This window comes from Talpa occidentalis, unplaced genomic scaffold, assembly GCF_014898055.3.
Source record: "Talpa occidentalis isolate TD23 unplaced genomic scaffold, MPIMG_talOcc4v2.1 talOcc4.11, whole genome shotgun sequence".
In the NCBI taxonomy this organism is placed as follows: domain Eukaryota; kingdom Metazoa; phylum Chordata; class Mammalia; order Eulipotyphla; family Talpidae; genus Talpa; species Talpa occidentalis.
The window spans coordinates 11,554,627-11,572,059 of record NW_023601104.1 but is presented as its reverse complement, the minus strand read 5'-3'; the positions used below and the strand labels follow the sequence as shown (position 1 = coordinate 11,572,059).

Genomic DNA, 17,433 nt, shown 5'->3' with positions numbered 1-17,433 from the left:
AACAGAGTGTTAGCTTCAGGAATGAGGAACTAGAGAAAGTTGTGCAGGTTCCTGCCTTTGAACCTCTTCAGCAGGGTGGGGGGTCATCTCCCTTCTGGGCTGGGCCTGGCTGTGCCCTAGTCAGCTCAGACAGGGATTCTCTCCTGCTCTAGGACCTGTTCACAGTCACTATCAAGTGTTCTCTGAAGGTGTTGGTTTTCCACCTCTTGTTTGGCTGTGGGTGGGATATATTCCTTTCTTTATGCTCCCTTGGTTGCAAAGGAAGGAGGAAGCCATCTTTGCCCCCCACTCCATATATACATAAATAAACATGAGCGCAGGTTCTTGCATTATGGGAAGGAAGTCTTGGTGGAGAGGGATGGGCTCTGCATGACCTCAGCTGAATGACATGCTGGCAAGTGCTGCATTAAGACTCAGACACAGAAAGTAGATTTTCCCTCTGCTTTGCCTCTGGCTCCAGTACCCCATCCCAGCCATGTGAGTCAGGGAGTCTTAGCCCCATATCACTTCAGTCTGTCTCCTCAGATCCCTAAATAAGCACTTTCATGGCATTTGCTAGGGCTACTGTATACAGTTGTGCAGATTAAACTACATAAGGCACCTGGGCTCGGTGGGGAGTGGGGCGAGGGTGCGAGGATGGATAAATAAAATCCACCTAGAGTCCTACTTGCCAAGGGGTGAACCGTGTCTGCCTAGAGGAAGGAGCATCTTTTTCCAATTTGCACGAGGGCCAGAGAAGACCCTGGCAAATCTAATCTGAGCCCCTCCCCTTCACCTTAATCCCCTATCGCACCCTCTGTTGCTGCTTAAGACAATCTTTGGAGATTGTCTTCTATGGTCATGACCTCCAGGAGCTCAGGGGAAGCTGTAAAATGCACAAGGGAGTACATGCTGGCCTTACTGATTGTCAGGGAGTGACAAGGAAGGAGATCATTCATTGTCCCACGCACCACACTGAGCACCTCCTGTGGCCAGCACGGTGCTGCGTGCTGGAGGTGTGCATGTAGGCAGACATGGGCTTGCCTGCAGGGGCCCATGCACAGAGAAGTGCAGGACCCTGGTGAGCACATCATGGCCTTGGGATCACAGAGGAGGTGGCCCCCAACACTGGAGGGACAGGTCAATGGTGGGCCTAAACAGGGTCTTCCAGGATGCGCAGGAGCTGGTAGGGTGCACTTCCCTTGGGTGTTGGGGGTCTGTTGCACCAATGGAACCATGAACAAGCATTGCCTGGATGAGCAGTTTCAGAAGGCCCAGTAAGTCTGCAAAAAGCCTGAGCTTTTTCACCAGACTATCTCCACTGGGGGAAAACATAAGTCCATAGATTTTAAGTTTTGAAAATTCTATATTAGCGAAAATATTAATAACAATGCCAATCATTATCCTTTATTTGAGGTTCTGTTTCAAGGTTTTTAAATAATTATGTTCAAAATCGGTGGCCTCAGGAAACTTTCTGGCCTCTTGCTTTGTGACAACATGCTAAGCTTCTTTTTTCTTTCCCTCCCCCAGATACTTACTGGAGCAAGATTTCCCAGGCATGAGGATTGGTCCAGAGCCCACCACTGATTCCTTCATTGCTGTGATGTATGGGGACACCGAGGGCAACACCCCAGGGAATGCTTTAGTCGTGGACCCCAAAAAGCCGTTTCGAAAACTTAGTCGCTTTGGAAATGCTTTCCTGAATCGGTAAGGACCAGCCAACTGCCATCTTTGGTTGGATTATTTAAACCCTTTCTTTGAATTCTTGCCAGTTACATGTAAAGGTGCAAAAACAGAAGATCAGAGTATGTGGGTTCTAGAAGAAGGAACTTATAAAGAATATGCTTATCATTGTCAAATACTTGCAAGAGTAAATAGCATAGAAATGATCATTTATACCTATTCTGAATGGCTTCAGTGGGCAGAGCTAAGGCCCAGGATTGAACATTATAGGCCCCCACAGTATAAAGAACAAATATCTAATATTCTGAGCTGCATAGAAATGGATCCAATTGCCTTGTGAGCATTGTTAAGTGGTGCTGGGTGGCCACAGGGTCAGTGTGCTGGAGCCTCCTGCACAGACAGCTTAGCCCAGCAGCCCCTGAGGTCCCCTGACACCCAGATTCAGTTTGTTTATTATGTCAGGTCACCTCACCTCCCTGGCTGTCCCTTAGGCTTTTTACTGCCATGCCTTCAGCTGCTTCCTAATTCATTAATGCAGAACAGGAGAAAGAGAGTCAAAACAACATAAAAAGTTAATATTGTGACACGGTCATGTGCAGTTGTAGGATATGAGGTTCTGTCTTAATTGGAGATGTTTTATTTTATCACCCAGTAATCTTTCACCGGTTCCCAGAGAAACAGAAGGGTATGGGATCAGAGGACAAGCCTGCAGCTTCTCTTTCAGACAAAATCTGCACCTCTTATCCCCCCTAGCCTCTTTTTAAAGTTCTTTTCTCTTTGGTTTCTGCTCTTCTGTGAGTCTCTCGCTTTAGGCTGGTGGGTTTGGGGGAGTGGGAGGAGCCAGGGAGGGTTCCTCTGAGCCTCCTTCCAGAAGAGGTGGGACGAGAGCTGACAGAGATTTGAACCACACGTCTCCTCTTAGATGTATTAAAAAATAAGGATGGCTCCTCACAGCTGACTGCCATCCCCCCAGAGGCTGAGGTGCCTCACTGCACAACTTCAGGAGGTGCCGCTCACACAGAACGTGGAATGAAATAGATGCCAGTGTGCTGTGTGGTGGCCCTGTCAAGGGTGGCCCAGGAGCCTCCACAGGGGTACTCAGGGAACTCTCCAGGGATCTGGAATCTTCTTTAGGGGCTTTTTCATGCTTCTGTTGCAAATCAAAGAAAGCATCCAGATGGCAGTAGGGTAAATAAAGAGGCACAGGTGATGCAAGTGGAGTTACAGAGGCAGCCATCTTATTGCAGACAGTGATTTGCAGAGTATTACCCAGATGAGCATTTTCATTTTGGGTTTTTTTTTTTTTTTAAGGCTTCCTCAAATCACTTCCTTAATTTTTTTGTGGTGTTTTTTTTGTCTTCAAACTTCTTTAAAATTATGTCTTTTTTATTGAGGTAACATTGGTTTACAACATTGTATATGACTTCGGGATCTAGGGTTACACCTCCTCAGATGGGTTACACACTCTACCCACCACCACATAAACCTCCACCACAGATCACCAGATGAGTTTTCAGCCTTCAGGGTTCTCTTCTTTAAGAGTTCACTCCTCGACTCCAGAGCATCTGGGTTGTTCCAGAGTGTCCCCTGTGAGAGAACGACGGCTTGAGTCCGGGTGGGACAAGTGAACCACAGGGGAAGTGGAACAAGAGACTGCCTCTTCAGGGCCTCCCAGGGAGGGATGATTCCTGGGTAGGCAGCAGCCAGACTTCCAGTCCCAAGGCTGAAATGTCCTGGAGGTGTTGGAAAATGCAGTGCACAGGACCCTTCTCCATGAAATGCTGCTTAGAATTTTGTGGCTTCATTACCCCTGCCCTTAGCCATAGGCTCTTCTTGCCTGACAATAGTTTAAAAAAGAAGGTGCCACTTTTTTCAAGTTCCCATTTTGTGAAGTCCATATTTTACACAGAAAGAACCAGAAAGAGTGACCATTGGCTTGTTTTATTTTGGCAGATGATTCGCTTTTCTAACAATCCTTTCTTTTCACATCTCAAACACACAACAGATGAATATTTACTGTATCAGATACTATTGTAAACTTGTATGTTCTCTGTGAATCCTCACAAAACCCCTGTGACCTGTGCCACTATTATCCCCATTGTAGAGAGGAGGGATTGATGCCTAGAGAGGTTAATTTCACTTCCACAGACTCTCTCAGCTGATAAGTGGCAGCGTTGAGATTGGAACCCGGGCTCTGCTACAGTCCACTACACTGAGCTCAGTGTGGACGAAGAACCATTGCCTGCTGCCTTCTGTTTAACTTAACAGGGCTCGCCTTAATCCACCTCTGTCTCCAACAGTGATGAGGAGGAGGATGATTATATCCCAAGTCATAGATTAATAACTGCATATACACTATGTTTGGGGGGGGTTAATAAGACAGACAGTACTGTGGCCACTTAACAGATGAGAAAACTGAGCACAAAGGAGTACAGTGACTCTCAGGAAGCTGCAGATTCAGGACTAGAGTTAAGGTTTCTTCTTCCCTTCTGCCTACCACCATGCAGCACCTCACAACTCACTGGCACAGAGTTCTGTCCTGACCACTGTGCATACGTGACACACACATATAGGATACAGAGCATGTAAATTAATAGTACACTTAAGAATGAAGTTGTTGCCTGATGAAGTTGTTTCTACACGTCAGTGCTGCTGTTTTGCCCAGCCTTTATGTAAGGAAGGGTGTCCGTGTAGGGCGCGCAAATGTGTGCGTGTAATTATAGCAGCCCTCTGGGAACCGGCGGAGTCAGCTCTAGGCAGGCAAACTCTTTTTACACAGCATAATTTTCTGGGAACTAGGTCAAAATACAATACTTAGTAGGAAAAAGAATTGGTTGTTTGCTATAGAGAACTTTTTCCCCTGGGGTAACCACCAGCCACCCCTGGAATAGGTATCATTACCCTGGCCCTCTCATTACAGGGTATTGGCTTGGGCATCTGCCCTGAGGGGCATCTTTAACATAGTTTAGTACTTTGCAAGATGGTGATGGTAACATAGCCTCAAAGCATTAGGCAAACCTGTGGAGCCTGACTTCTCACCAGCCTTAGAAACCAAGGCTGGTTTCTAAGAAAATAACAGGAAGTCTGTAGTGCATTCTTGGAAATGAAGATAAATTCCCCCAAAAGCAGCTTCAGATGATAGAAATTCCATACTTGAACTTTAAAAGGAGTTGAGTCTAGAACAAAAGCAGTCTATGGAAATGACTCGAGTGTGACATTCTGAAACTCCAGCATGCTTCTTGCCTTTGGAGAGGAATTCCACAGGCTGGCCTGACTTGGAGTTCCTCCAAGGGGAATGTGGTCGTCAAGGTTCCAAAAGTTTGTTATCGAGAGGCAGTTCCATCTTAGAGAGGAGGAGCCGGACATACCCAACAGCACCCTAAGGGCACAGGTCCTGGGGGGGCGCCTGCATAATCTGGTTAATTCCAAGAATGTCTGTGATGGCTTCTGACATTTCCCTCTGTTTTTCAATTGGATGTTGTGTTTTCCTCTCAATCTACTTTTCTAAAAATGGTAGTCTTTTTTTTTTTTTTTTTTTGTACTTCAGATAGTTACACTGGTTTTGGTTTAGAATCTAGTATAATTTTAAATTGTAGTATTCCATTCTTAATCTCATTTGCTTCTTCATTGTCTCTTTTATTTTTTGAAAAATAACTTTAATCACTGACCCAAGGAATTGAAATTTTGAAGTTTCCTCTAGAGTTTGAGGAATCTGAACAGTATTTCTGTTACAGGGCAGGGAGAGGGACACCCCAGAACCCTCAAACCTGCCTGCTCTAAATAGGTTCTGCCATCCACCGCATTAAGACAGAACATGGTAAGACCTTTAATGGAAAGGAACTTTAATACAGTTAGTGTGCAATACAGAAAAGACAGAGAATATAGTTTCCAAATCAAGCGCCCAAAATTAACCATCCCCTCATGGGTAAAAGTCCAGCCAAACAGGATTGGCCCAGAGTAAGGCCCAAAAGCCTGCCACAAGTCTAAAAAGCACCTTCTGGTGGGGACCCACAGAAAAGGGCCAGAAAAAGTCAGACAGGTCTGGGAGGAGAAGAGCGAAATCAAAATAAAAGCTGCCATTGTTATCCTCCCCATGAGCATCTGTTTCAACCAGTCCAGGACCAAAAAGCAAGTGCAGCTTCTTCACATGTCTCCCTGCTCCATGTGCCTCCTCCAGGTCTCCTCATTGCTCTCCATCCTGCTTCCTCCCTTCCTCAGTCTCCTCTCTGCTCAGCTCCACCCTGCCTTGGGCAGGAACCTTTTCCTAGGGACCACTCTGTTGCATTTCCAGCATTCCTGTCATTTGAGCCAGGCAGGAATGACGCTGATGCTGGATCCTACCGCCTTAGGTTTCAGTAAGGATTTAGCAATGAGACTCATGGTTATCCATTGGGACTTACATTTCATTTGCTACCTCTGTGTTTGTAATTAAATAAGGCTTCATTTGGAGTTTTAAGTATTACATAGTCACCTAGTACTATTGGGAATTTTTTAAAAAACAAACCTAATATAAATACACAGCATCAGTCCAAACACCTGCAGCTATTTTAGTTGCAGAGATAAAGGAAAATAGCTCTTGTCAAGAATCACTCTTGATTCACCAGCAAAATTGTTTGTTTGTTTTTTATCTGAGAGAGTAACTTTTTTTTTTTAATGGTGTGTTTATCCATAACAAATTCCCTGAAGTGCATCTCATTAATCTTTAACCTCAGGATTTGTGGAGGGTCCCAGGACATGAAACATTGTTACTTATTGGCAGCTGCCTGTTCCATCCTGGCCCGGACAGTCCAAAAAACTGCTTGATTCCTGGACTCAGACAGACACCTTGCACCACTGTGCTGCACCCAGCATCCCCAGGGCAGTGGGAAGAGAGAGGCTTGATGCAGAAAAGTACATATATAGGTTGAGCAAGATACAATGCCAGTATTCATCTTTTACCTGTAAAAATGGTAATTTTATTAGGATCCCATCTAAGTGGTCACCGTGAACTTAATTTATACTAGATGTGGCGTTAAATTCTTCCTGGGGAGTGGAAGGTTAGATCGGTCATTTATGGTAGGACCAGGTGATAATTATCAAAGTTCGTGGAAAGAGGTGATTTGAAACATACCCTCTGCATCGCAAGCATAGGTTTATTTGAAGCTAATGGCAAACCCGGGGTCCTTGGGCTGGTAGAATTGCTCAGAAACCTGCAGTCTCCCAAGGTGAGGGAGCAAGGGCAACAGCCCAATCTTCACCTCCTGGTCGCCGCTTCACCTGCCCCAGGAGGTAGAAAGCAGGTGGCACAGGGGAGCCTCCTTGGTGGGAGTTCCAGGGACTCCGCACGCCGTTCCTCTGTTTAGATGTTGCCCTCCTGTGAGCTCCACCCAGGGGCAGTTCAAGTGCAGGAAATGGTAGCAACAGCTTGGGGGACAAGCACCTGGGTGCTGCCCTCAGGGGTTAGCACCCCAGCTCCCTCACTTACCTGCCATGTAACTTAGCAAGTTGTGGGGCTGAGCCCTCTGTCTCGTCCTTTGTAAAATGGCAGCACACAGCCCCCCGCTGAGGCTGTGGCCACGATTCAAATAGTTCATGTGTGTGGAGATGCCCCATACCGTAGCTCGTCACTCCGTGCTCCTGCTCCTATGTTATTTTTATTAGCTATCCCTGCATTGTTTGGAAATGAAAAGCACTAGTAAGGTACTGCCTGATTGTTCTAAAATGCCCATCATTGAATGGGAATGTTAGTGTTTGGGGGCAACCTCAGCACCCTCTCGCTCACCTCTCTTTTATTATGCAGAATGACACCCCCCAGTTTTCCTGAGACCTTGTGGTATGGACCACCCTTTCCCCACCACCGTGTTCTACCCCTGAGCCTTCCTTGCTTATGGGGGCGACATGGAATGGGGGTCTAGTATAGGGCTTGATGCCCTTCTCCCCTCCTTTCATCAGAAATAAAAGGTAGTAGGTCATCTCTAGGTGAGGAGACGCTTCCCAAAAGCTAATGTGAGGCTCCTGGGCTTCACCAGTGCAGGTCTTGGTACTTCACGTGGCAGGTAGAAGCAAGTGTGTCCCGCCCTCAGGGGGAGCAGGGTACCCGTCCTGGGACAGCAGACACACTAGTACATGGGAAGACCTGACCCCAGACTGACTGCCATATACCCAATAAAAAAACCTAGCTCTTCACCCTCCTCTCTTCCAGCGTAAAAGTTAAGTGCAGCAGCAGCATCCTAGGGTATTTTTTCTGATTGCAGTATAACTGTAAGTACGTGTGGTTCTAACTGGAGCATGAGCTGTGCCCCCACTTGGGGCCAGAAACTGACTGTGCTCTGTTGCTCACCTCCCAACACCCCCCAGCACACTTTCTGTCAGCAAGTACAGCCCAGCTTTGCACACACAGCCCCGCCCACCCTGTTTTGGGGTGCCCCTGGAGAATTCCCCACTCCCTCCTCTCCCTCCCACTCCCGTGCTCCTCCACCAGCCTCCTCCTCTCCCTCTTGGCCTCCTGCTCGCCCCTTCTCTTTTTGCAGCTGCCCTGGCCCCCGGCCTGCTCCTTGTCTGTTGTGTGGTAACATCCCACATCTTGTCCTGTGTCTCTCTCTGCACAGAGTGAACAGACAACTCCTACATTTTGAATCCTTCTGTGAACTTCACACTGGAATCCAGGGGTTTTGTGTTTTGGAATAATTGCTATTGAGTGTAACTTTGTGTTTGTGAGGAAAGGTTAGCCTCTCAGAGGAATACTTAATGTAAAATAGTTTCACATTTGAACAATTTTTCAATATTGCCAAATGTCTCAAGCCATCTGGTAAAAAGGATGGGGCCTGATGAGACAGAATCACTACTGACATGAGCCCCAGAGGGCCTCGGAACTCTGTCCCTACCCCAAGTCTAGAGAATGGAATGTGCGATTTTCCCTCAGGCACTTGCGTAGAATGCCTAGTGACCCTCCTGTGCTCGTAGACCTACTCTCTTGAGTGTTGGGGAGTGGAGGGGGTTTATTTAAAGGTGAGGGGCAGGAGAAAATTAAAAAATGAGGGGCTTTTCTTTTTCTTTTTTTTTTTATAGAGGCATGTTTTATTTATTTATTTGTTTGTTTGTTTTGTTTATACAAGCACTGGGTACAGTCAGAAGTGCGAGAGGGTGAGAGAATTCACCAGAGCCAGAGCGGGGAGCAGAGCAGGCAGAAGGACCGAAGTACACTGCTGAAGGGAGCAGCGGGCGGCAGGAGAGGTCTGCGCGCCATGTGGGACCCTCCTCCGGTGGCCGGGGAGCAGCCGGGGATCGAACCAGCGCCGAAGAGGCCGCTGGCAGCTTCGCAACCCAGCGCTCAACCGCTGTGCCACCGGGGAGGCGAGGGGCTTTTCTTATATTAGCTTGACCATGTATTTTTAACATTATGAGGTATTTAAATTTGGGGGTTGTGTCTACTCACCTGACATCAGAAATCCCAGTCGTGGTCAGTGGCATGACCTAGAGACGTCATCACTATTTGGTACTCCCAGCTTTTCCAGCTGCAAAATGACCGTGCTATTTCTTTTCTTGCATCTCCCTGGGCTGACTTGAAAATTTAGGAGTGTAAAGCACCTTCAAAGAAAGTTACTCTGAAATGTTGAAATTGCGCCTTTTGCTGGGGGGGGGGGGGCCTGCCCACTGCTGCCCCTGGGGCCACATGGGCCACATGTGGCTGTGAAGGCCGGGCAGTCCTGCATTCCGAGCATTCTTGCTTTCTGAGTAATCCCCACCAGTCCCACTGAATGGAAGAAGTGAGTTTTCACCAAGCATTCTGAAGCTCTCTGCCCGCGTAGATACAGAAGTTGGCCATTTACAATACAGGAAAAGGAGAGCCATTATTTTTTCCACCTTGAGACATACACAGGGCCTAACAGAGCTCCTCCTCAGCTCTGATCCTGGGTGGAAGTCACAAAGTATCTCCTTCTGCTACTCTAGAGTGACACGGTGTTCCAGATAAAACAGTCCATCATCCTTCCCTGAGGTGTTGAGGGGGTGAGGAGGGACTTTCCAGATGCACATAACAACATACTAGCAAAGTCTTGGGGGATGGAGGGGGGCAAATGAGAAGGCATCAAGCAAGTAATAGAAAAGGCAGAAGACTTGGAAAAGCTCAGCCCTGCTCCTTTGTCTGCTCTTAGGGCACCCCTAAGACACTGAAGCACCTGGAAGATTTGTAGTATTGCCCACAGTGCTTGCTCCAACCTGGCCCTGAGGCCATAACAGGCCCCAGGCTGGATGCTGAGTCCCTGGGGCATCAGACAGTAAAACCAGGTCCTGGTACCTCCGCTGTCATACTAGGGATTAGGCAGGAGCTGGATCCTCCAGCCCAGTGAGGCAGTCACCCCAAAAGAGGCATAAGATCCCCTGGGAGGAGAAACCTAAGCTGCTTGGCCCAGGAATAGCATGGAGGAGAGGCAGGTGACATTGATGGGCTTTGGAGTCAATCCGGCCTGGGTTAAGGCCCAGCTTTAACCTCTCTCAGGCTAACCTTCCTTATGAGATTACTTTGAGGAACAAATGGAATGATGTTTGTAAAATACCTAAGTGCTCGTTACATGTTAGCTGACGGTAAGTAGCTGGTGGCAGGTAACTGCAGGTGCCAGGGCATCATCCATAGACCAGTATCCAGTGTCCACAGCACCAGTGGAGGAGCTGTCAGGCTCATTCCATGAGCGCCCAATGTTACAGGCATGTCGTAGCAGAGTCACGGCACTCCTTAGAGCACTCTGGGGGGTGCTGCTTCTGATCCTCCTTTGATCTGTTCCTTCCAGGTTCATGTGCTCCCAGCTGCCCAACCAGGTCCTGAAGAGCATCAGCATCATCGACAGCCCCGGCATCCTGTCTGGGGAGAAGCAGCGCATCAGCCGAGGTCAGTTCCCACCCCGCCTCCACCTGACCGAGGCTCTTCTTGATGATCACGGAAGGTTTCTGTCCCTCTCTACTTCTCTCCTTCCGCCTGGACCTACCCTGTGCCCCATGGCAGCTCCAAGGTCCTGAGCTTAAGTTGCTCCAAGAAACAATCCAAGGTCATAACACCAGAGGTGCTGCCATTTCAACTGGGAAGCTTTCTGTAGTCTTGGCCATAACCTTTTCATCCTTTTAATCACTGTCATCTGCTACCTGTACCCACCTCAGATCAATGTTCAGAGGTTAGGAGGGGGCATATCACCTGCCAGCCATTCACTTAGGGACACATGATAAAAGTACAGGTGGCGCGCTGGTCAGCCAGGGAGAGAAGCCCTCTCAGCTGCACTTCCTCCTCCACATCGCTCCCCCGGCCACCTCTGCAGCATCCTTTCAGATAGCAAGCCTTTGTTGGCATCAAGTTGGCACCAGACCCTGAACTGCACTCTGGGGATGCAGCAAAAACACGTGCAGTTTCTGCACTGGAGGAACTAACATTCTAGTCAGGAAAAGAGGCATTAATCAAGTCGTCAGAGAAATAAATGGAAAATGAGAGTTGGGATACTCGCCCAGACACGCAGGCCTTATGACATGGGACTGTAAAGGGACCCAGCCTGGCCTTGCAGGGTGTGAAAGGCTCCTCAGAGGAAACACTTGAGCCAGTATCAGGGGGTTAAGTAGGAATTACCTGAGCTCGGGTGAGGAAAGAGGGACTGTAAGGCGTTTCAAGGAGATCTACAGAGAATAGAAAATGTTTGTAAAGAAGAGACACATCTGGATGTCTTCAACCTTCAGAAAACAAAGCTGAGGCAGTAACTGTTTCCAGAACCCCTTTGTGGGTAAACGGATGTGCCTGCTGTCTCACCCTCCTTCCTGGAGAAAGGGGCCATTGGTGCAGACCAGAGGACATAGTTCACTTAGAGAGAGGACATTCCTGACCGGGAGCGCATTAGGATGGAGTCCGGTGTTGACAGAGAAGGTCAAGTTCCCCTCACCCTGGCCCTTGAGGGAGTTCTGCATGGCTTTGCTAGGAGGAAGACAATGAAACTGTGAATTGCTGTCAGTTCTCCCTGATAACCCTTTATAACCCCTTGAAAAGCAAGTAAGAAGTAAGTCAAGAAGTTCTGGCGTGTCATTGAACAGTGACCTGGCTGCCGTCATGGCCATGGGTTCTGGCCAGACTGCCCTCCCCCAGCGCTCCTGAAGTAGAAGTCTAGTTACTCAGGCCATCGGGACATGAGCATGCACTCCAGAGCAGGAAGCCCATGACAGGGATAAAGATGTGGGCATTTCAGAGATTCAGACTTAGCAGCCTCTGGGGACTCATTGGTGCTTAGGTCTGCCTTGCTGTGTTTTCTTCCCCCATTCCATCAGAGACTCAGTGAGCCATTAGGCCGCCCCCCAGGCTTCCATGGATATTGCAGTTCTAGAAAAGGGCAGATTAATACTATTCTTTGCTCATAATTATCTTTGTTGGTTTTATTTTTCACTATAAAATTAATAAAAATGTTTGTTATAAAGGATTCACACGGTAAATAAGGTATAAAAATCTCTGTCACAAATAACATTTATCAGTGGTTTTCTCGACTCTCAAAAAGTCTTCCTAGGCTTTGTCTTATACACATACAGATATACCATTTTTAATAGAAATGGAATGAGAATTTTCATCATGACAGTTGACCACAAGTGTCCTGTCATTCATTTTAGCAACTGTGTGGGTTCTATCAAAGGGACATAATGTGGTTTAAGTAACTTGTGGATACTGTGCTTGTTAGTAATTACTCACTCTGCAAATACAGATGGACATCTTTGTGCCTTAGTGCCAGCAGACTTCTCCTTTTTTTAAGGTTTATTTATTTATTTATGCATACAAGAGCTGGGGTGCAGGCCAGAGGTACGGGGGGCAGTGGGGAGGTGAGAGGATTCACCAGAGACAGACTGGGGAGCAGAACAGGCGGATAGTAGACTTTTTTTACAGTCAGTTTGGGGCCATTAATTTGGTCTTATAAAAGTTGGTCTGCATGTAAAATATTTTGTTATAAAAGGAAAGTAAAGCAAACGCATGTTCCACAGCGTTTTCTAGCTACTCCTCTTTCTCTGCTTCTACATCAGACCAAAGTGTGTAAGATATATGTGGTTGATAACAAGTCTTTCTTTTTCCTTCAGAATCTTAAGACATCTAGATTTAGCTTCAACCTTACTCACTTCTTTTTCCTTGGGAGGCCTTTGGCCAATTCTAGTCATCCATTGGTCAGAGTTTCTCCTTTGCTTTGTAATTACAGGTTTCTTTCAAACTGCAGCTCCTTTGCAGCAGGATACCTTGGCATAAGCTTTCAAGGTGCTTTGAAGATCAGTTCCTTTTAATACTTTATAATAATGTGACTCACATCCTGGTCTGACTTAGCATGGCATATGTTACTCACATCCTATGCACAGAAATAGCACATATGATCCCAACTAGTGGGCTGGGCCCTGCCTTCTTGACAGACAGAGCAGCTGGTGGGGAAGGACGGAGAACCATGGCCATGGATCCTGAGCTTGGGTACCATCCAGTCTTTGGGGCACAGTTTGTGGTTGGAGTCACTCAGCAGAGAGACTCAACACATCACCACCTAAGAATGTACATTAAAGCTGCTTCGACTTAAACTGCTCCATTCCCACATGTGCTCATATCTACCTCATCCCTTCATTGTGGGAATCACAGCACCACCTTCACCAGTGATTTATGTCAACATTGGATGATGTCGTAGATACAGATGTGGCCCCCAAAGAATGCTGGAAACATCTGCCATTGACTTTGTTAGTGGGGCTTTGCCTTCTTTACACATATCTTGTCTTCTCCTCATGCCTGATGCTGTTGATGGATTAGCCCTCCATTGGCACGGTCTCATTAAGCAGGTCCCTCTTAAACATTTAGTCTCCCACAAGTTTGTGTCCACCATAGCAGCCTGAGCGCAGCTGCCATTTACTGAGCACTGCTGCCTTCACCGTGCTGATCCTTCAGAGTTTCTTCTTCAGTGAAACCTGCACATGATCACTCGCACACTGACGCTTAGCCCTGGCCAACAAAACCTCCTTTGCCTGCATTTCCCCAGGAGAGTAGAGCCTTCCAGGCATCATGGGAATTCTTGCCCAGCTGCTGTCAGCTGGGTGACAGAGCTTAACATCTAGGAAATGGAAAGAGCAGGAACTTAACAAGGTGCTACTTCTAGAGAGCAGGCTCAGAGGGCAAGTGCTTCAGGCAGTCGCCGAGGGCTGAACCTGCCCTGTGGCCCAGTCCACCCTCCAGCCTGCAGGACTGGACAGCCCTGTCTGAGAGCATTCTGGAGAGAGGTGTAGCTGCAGGAGTGAGTGGTGAGTATGTGGTGACTGCTGCTGAGCTCCAGGAAGGCCCATTGATTGTGCCACACCCAGAGTTCTCCCCATCAGCATTGGACAAGGCAGATGGCAGACTGCTTTGCTGGGGATCTAAAGGAAGGAGGACACTGAGCTGGATGGCTGGCCTCATATTGCCATGGGCAGCCCTCTGCTCCTGGGGCATTGCTCAGCTGTCCCAGAGCTCTGGGGACTAGCTGACCTAGGACGGTGTGTCTCCAGGAAGGAATCCTGGTGGCTTCGTGGGGAAAGCAAAAATGGGGACTCAGAAGCTGAGGTTCAATTACATGCCTCACCCCCTCTGTGGCCCATTCTTCCTTGTTGGTTCTTCTCTCTCCTGACATCATAAGTCTGCCTCCTTTTTCCCTGTGCTGAGCGGAGGGGACCGCTATGATTCTAGGAAGAACATGGGCATTTTGCAATCATTGCTCTTCTAGGCCAGAATGATCTGGTAATGAGAAAAAACACTGGACATTTCTGCATGGTAGTTCCCATTTTGTGGTGTTAGGTTTGAGGAAAACCCACTCTTAAGTTAGAAGTGACCATCACCAATTAGAATGTGTTTTAACACAGCCTTTTCATCAGTGGACTGCTAACACTGACTCTTGACATCAGGTCACTGTACCCCTTGGCCCCCTACTCTGTGTTTCAGAGTAAAACAAGAATGCATAGTCAGCATTTGGGGAAGCGATGTTTTCTAAATCTGTTTGGGAGTACTGTAAATAAAACCCACCGGGATAATTGATTTTGGAGCAATTTTTAGTATACTACTTCATATGGAAACTTTTACCCTTCAAATGTTCCTTAGTTTAATTTGCTTAGCAGAAAATCTTTAGGAACAAAAGATTGAGCTTGGTTATTAAATTGTAGCTTTCTTGCCTGCCATGAAGAATTCCCATCGAGTAGGGATAAAATGTTGATATATTTTTATATACTTATATATTCTCATCAAGTACTACCTAATAGCTACCCAAAGCTCCCACATACTTTTTGAGATTCTCTTCAAATTAAGAGATTAAGATTTTTTAATTTATTTTCTTGAAGTGGGTGGGTCAGATCTGATGTGGGACACTCTTGAGAACATCTTTTGCCCCGATAATGGCATCCAGATTTTCCACCACAATGAGAAAAGAGGTCGCATTTATCTGCACATCCTTATTTGGCTTCTGAACTGTTTGCTTCCTAAAATATTGTTTATTTCATGCTGAACCTAAACATCATCTAGGGTTTATTTCTGGACTTGGCAGGGACACCAGTGCATTCCCCAGCTACACGGTGCAAACCTCTGGGCTCTGGGTTTATAATGTCCCTGTCTGAAAAGGAGAACACTTTGAAAAATTACAATGCGGTAACTGATGTACTCACCCATTCACCTAGCACATAAACCTTGGAAAGGTTTTGTCTTGGTAATTATTTCCATGGTTTCAAAGAGTATGAGGTTTTGTGTAACTTTTAGCAGACTTGACTTTAGTAATAAAAATAGTACCAATTCTCTCTTTTAAAATTTTTAATAACTAGAAGAAAAAAAAAACACTTTTGATCTGAATCTTCCAATACTCTACCTATTCTCCCAGGACCAATAGCTGTCAAATGGAAATGCAAGAACATCTTCTGCTGATGACAAGCCCTTCTCTCTGTAAGCTTTTTGCATTGTAAGTCAATGAATAGAATTGAGAAGATTGAAAAATGAAAGGGCAGAAAATTTCCTGTCAGTGAAAGCAATAAACAATGGTAATATGTGAAACAGAAAGGCTCTAACTGCACTTCAAATAGCGTAAGGACAGTTTTCAAAATAATTGCTCAGTGTTCTAACATTTACATACAGACCTTAGGTTCTCCTGATGTTGACAAGTTCTCAAGAATAAAAACAGCATCTGAATACTGACAGGTAAATGGAAATAGCCTGTTCCAGGGGTCTGCCCACACAGCTCAGGCCTCCAAACGTGATACAATGAAAGAATTGGCAGCCCTGGGGAAAAGGGCCTGGGAATTCAACCTGTCATCATTAAGGGTACAGAAAAAATAAAGGAGGCCTAGACAGACCCTAATTAGGGAAGTACAGGCACATTTACTTGACAAGTTTTTTGAACTTTAAAGACAAAAGACCGGATTTTGAAGGCTGCCTAAGAAAGGGAGAGAACTTTAGAGATGTCCAGATAAGACTGGCTTCCCCTCGCCGGCTTTGGGAAGGAGAAGGCCTGGAGAGGAAAACACACATGTACACAAAGCAATGAGTCTTTTCCCCTAAAAGAACAGGAGGGCGTGGAGCAAGGCTGTAACCAGGCTCTGTAGCAGCAAAGACCATTCTAACAACCCCAGGAGGCCCAGGGCTGAGGAGAAATAAGAGGCCAACAGCCCCAGGCAGACCTTAGGGTAGCCCTCACCTCCAGGGTGTAGGTGTGAGCACTGAACTGCAGGTAGCTTCTGAGAGGGGCCTTTTAATGCCTGGAAGCAAGGAAGTTCAGGCCTTTAATATTACATATTTCTATATGTAGTTTATATATAAATATATAAACATATATATATAAACAGATAAGCCATCAAGTCAATGAGAAGGGGTCAATATATACATATGTAAGTATTTATATGGAGAGAAAGGAATATAAATAATAGAAGGAAATAATAAATATAAAGGGGAGTGAGGCAGCGCTGTTCCCCCCAGCCCCTTTATTCTGCTCACCACCGAATTCCAAATACAGCTCTGGACTCCCCCAGCTTTCCAGCAGCACTGTACACTGCAGTCACCTGAGTTCACCCAACATTAGGACCTTACTCTAGGTGCTGTTACCAACCCTGACTCCCCATCCTGTGACTGGTTCAGGGTTTCTTGATTAATTTTGTTTTGTTCACGCTCACTTAATGACTTTCCCTCTCTGCCATGGCATCCCCAGGTTTCATCAGCCTGCCCTTGTTCTTTCACCCTTGGATCCAAAAGTCCAGCAGTCAGGGCCCAAACAGACTCTCAAGGCACACTAGTAGAGACTGAGGCAAGGTTGGCAGCACTCTGAAGGATCAGGGTCAGGTGAGGTGTATTGATTTCCTCTGTGCTGGTGTCAGCTGGGAACTGGAATGTCAAGATGAACAAGGTACTGCCCCTGCCCAGGAGTTGCTACAGCCAGCCTAGTGTGGTCACACAGCCAGTCATTGGAACACCAAATTGTTCCAGAAGAAAGAGGTCACCTAAACAGATTATTATTCGGTCATCAAACACTAGGCAAAAAGATGACGTGGTTCCTGGTCTTAACAGAATTTACGTCCTAATAGGAGATTCAGACAAAAAAGCAAGTAAACAAATGAATTAAGTCATTGTAAATAGTAATAAGTAACACAAAAGAAAGAGTTAAGACATTGAGTTTAATGAGAAGGGGTGAGGTGGGACAGCCACACACTCAGAAGGCTCAAGGTGCTGGCCTTGCCCAGGATAACACTTCAATAAATGTTAGCTGTTATTCCTTGCACCATCTCATTGTATTGTTGTTGAAGGCCAAGGAGTTTTCA

General features: G+C 46.6%; 1 protein-coding gene across 1 annotated transcript in view; it reads left to right on the top strand.

The window, feature by feature from the left end:
- EHD4 (EH domain containing 4) overlaps positions 1 to 17,433 on the top strand; it is a 74,547-nt gene that overhangs the window by 15,050 nt on the left and 42,064 nt on the right. Inside the window, exons 2-3 of the mRNA XM_037502283.2 lie at positions 1,510 to 1,686; positions 10,428 to 10,525. Coding sequence (XP_037358180.1) covers positions 1,510 to 1,686; positions 10,428 to 10,525 — 275 coding nt within the window. The remainder of the gene's footprint in view (positions 1 to 1,509; positions 1,687 to 10,427; positions 10,526 to 17,433) is intronic.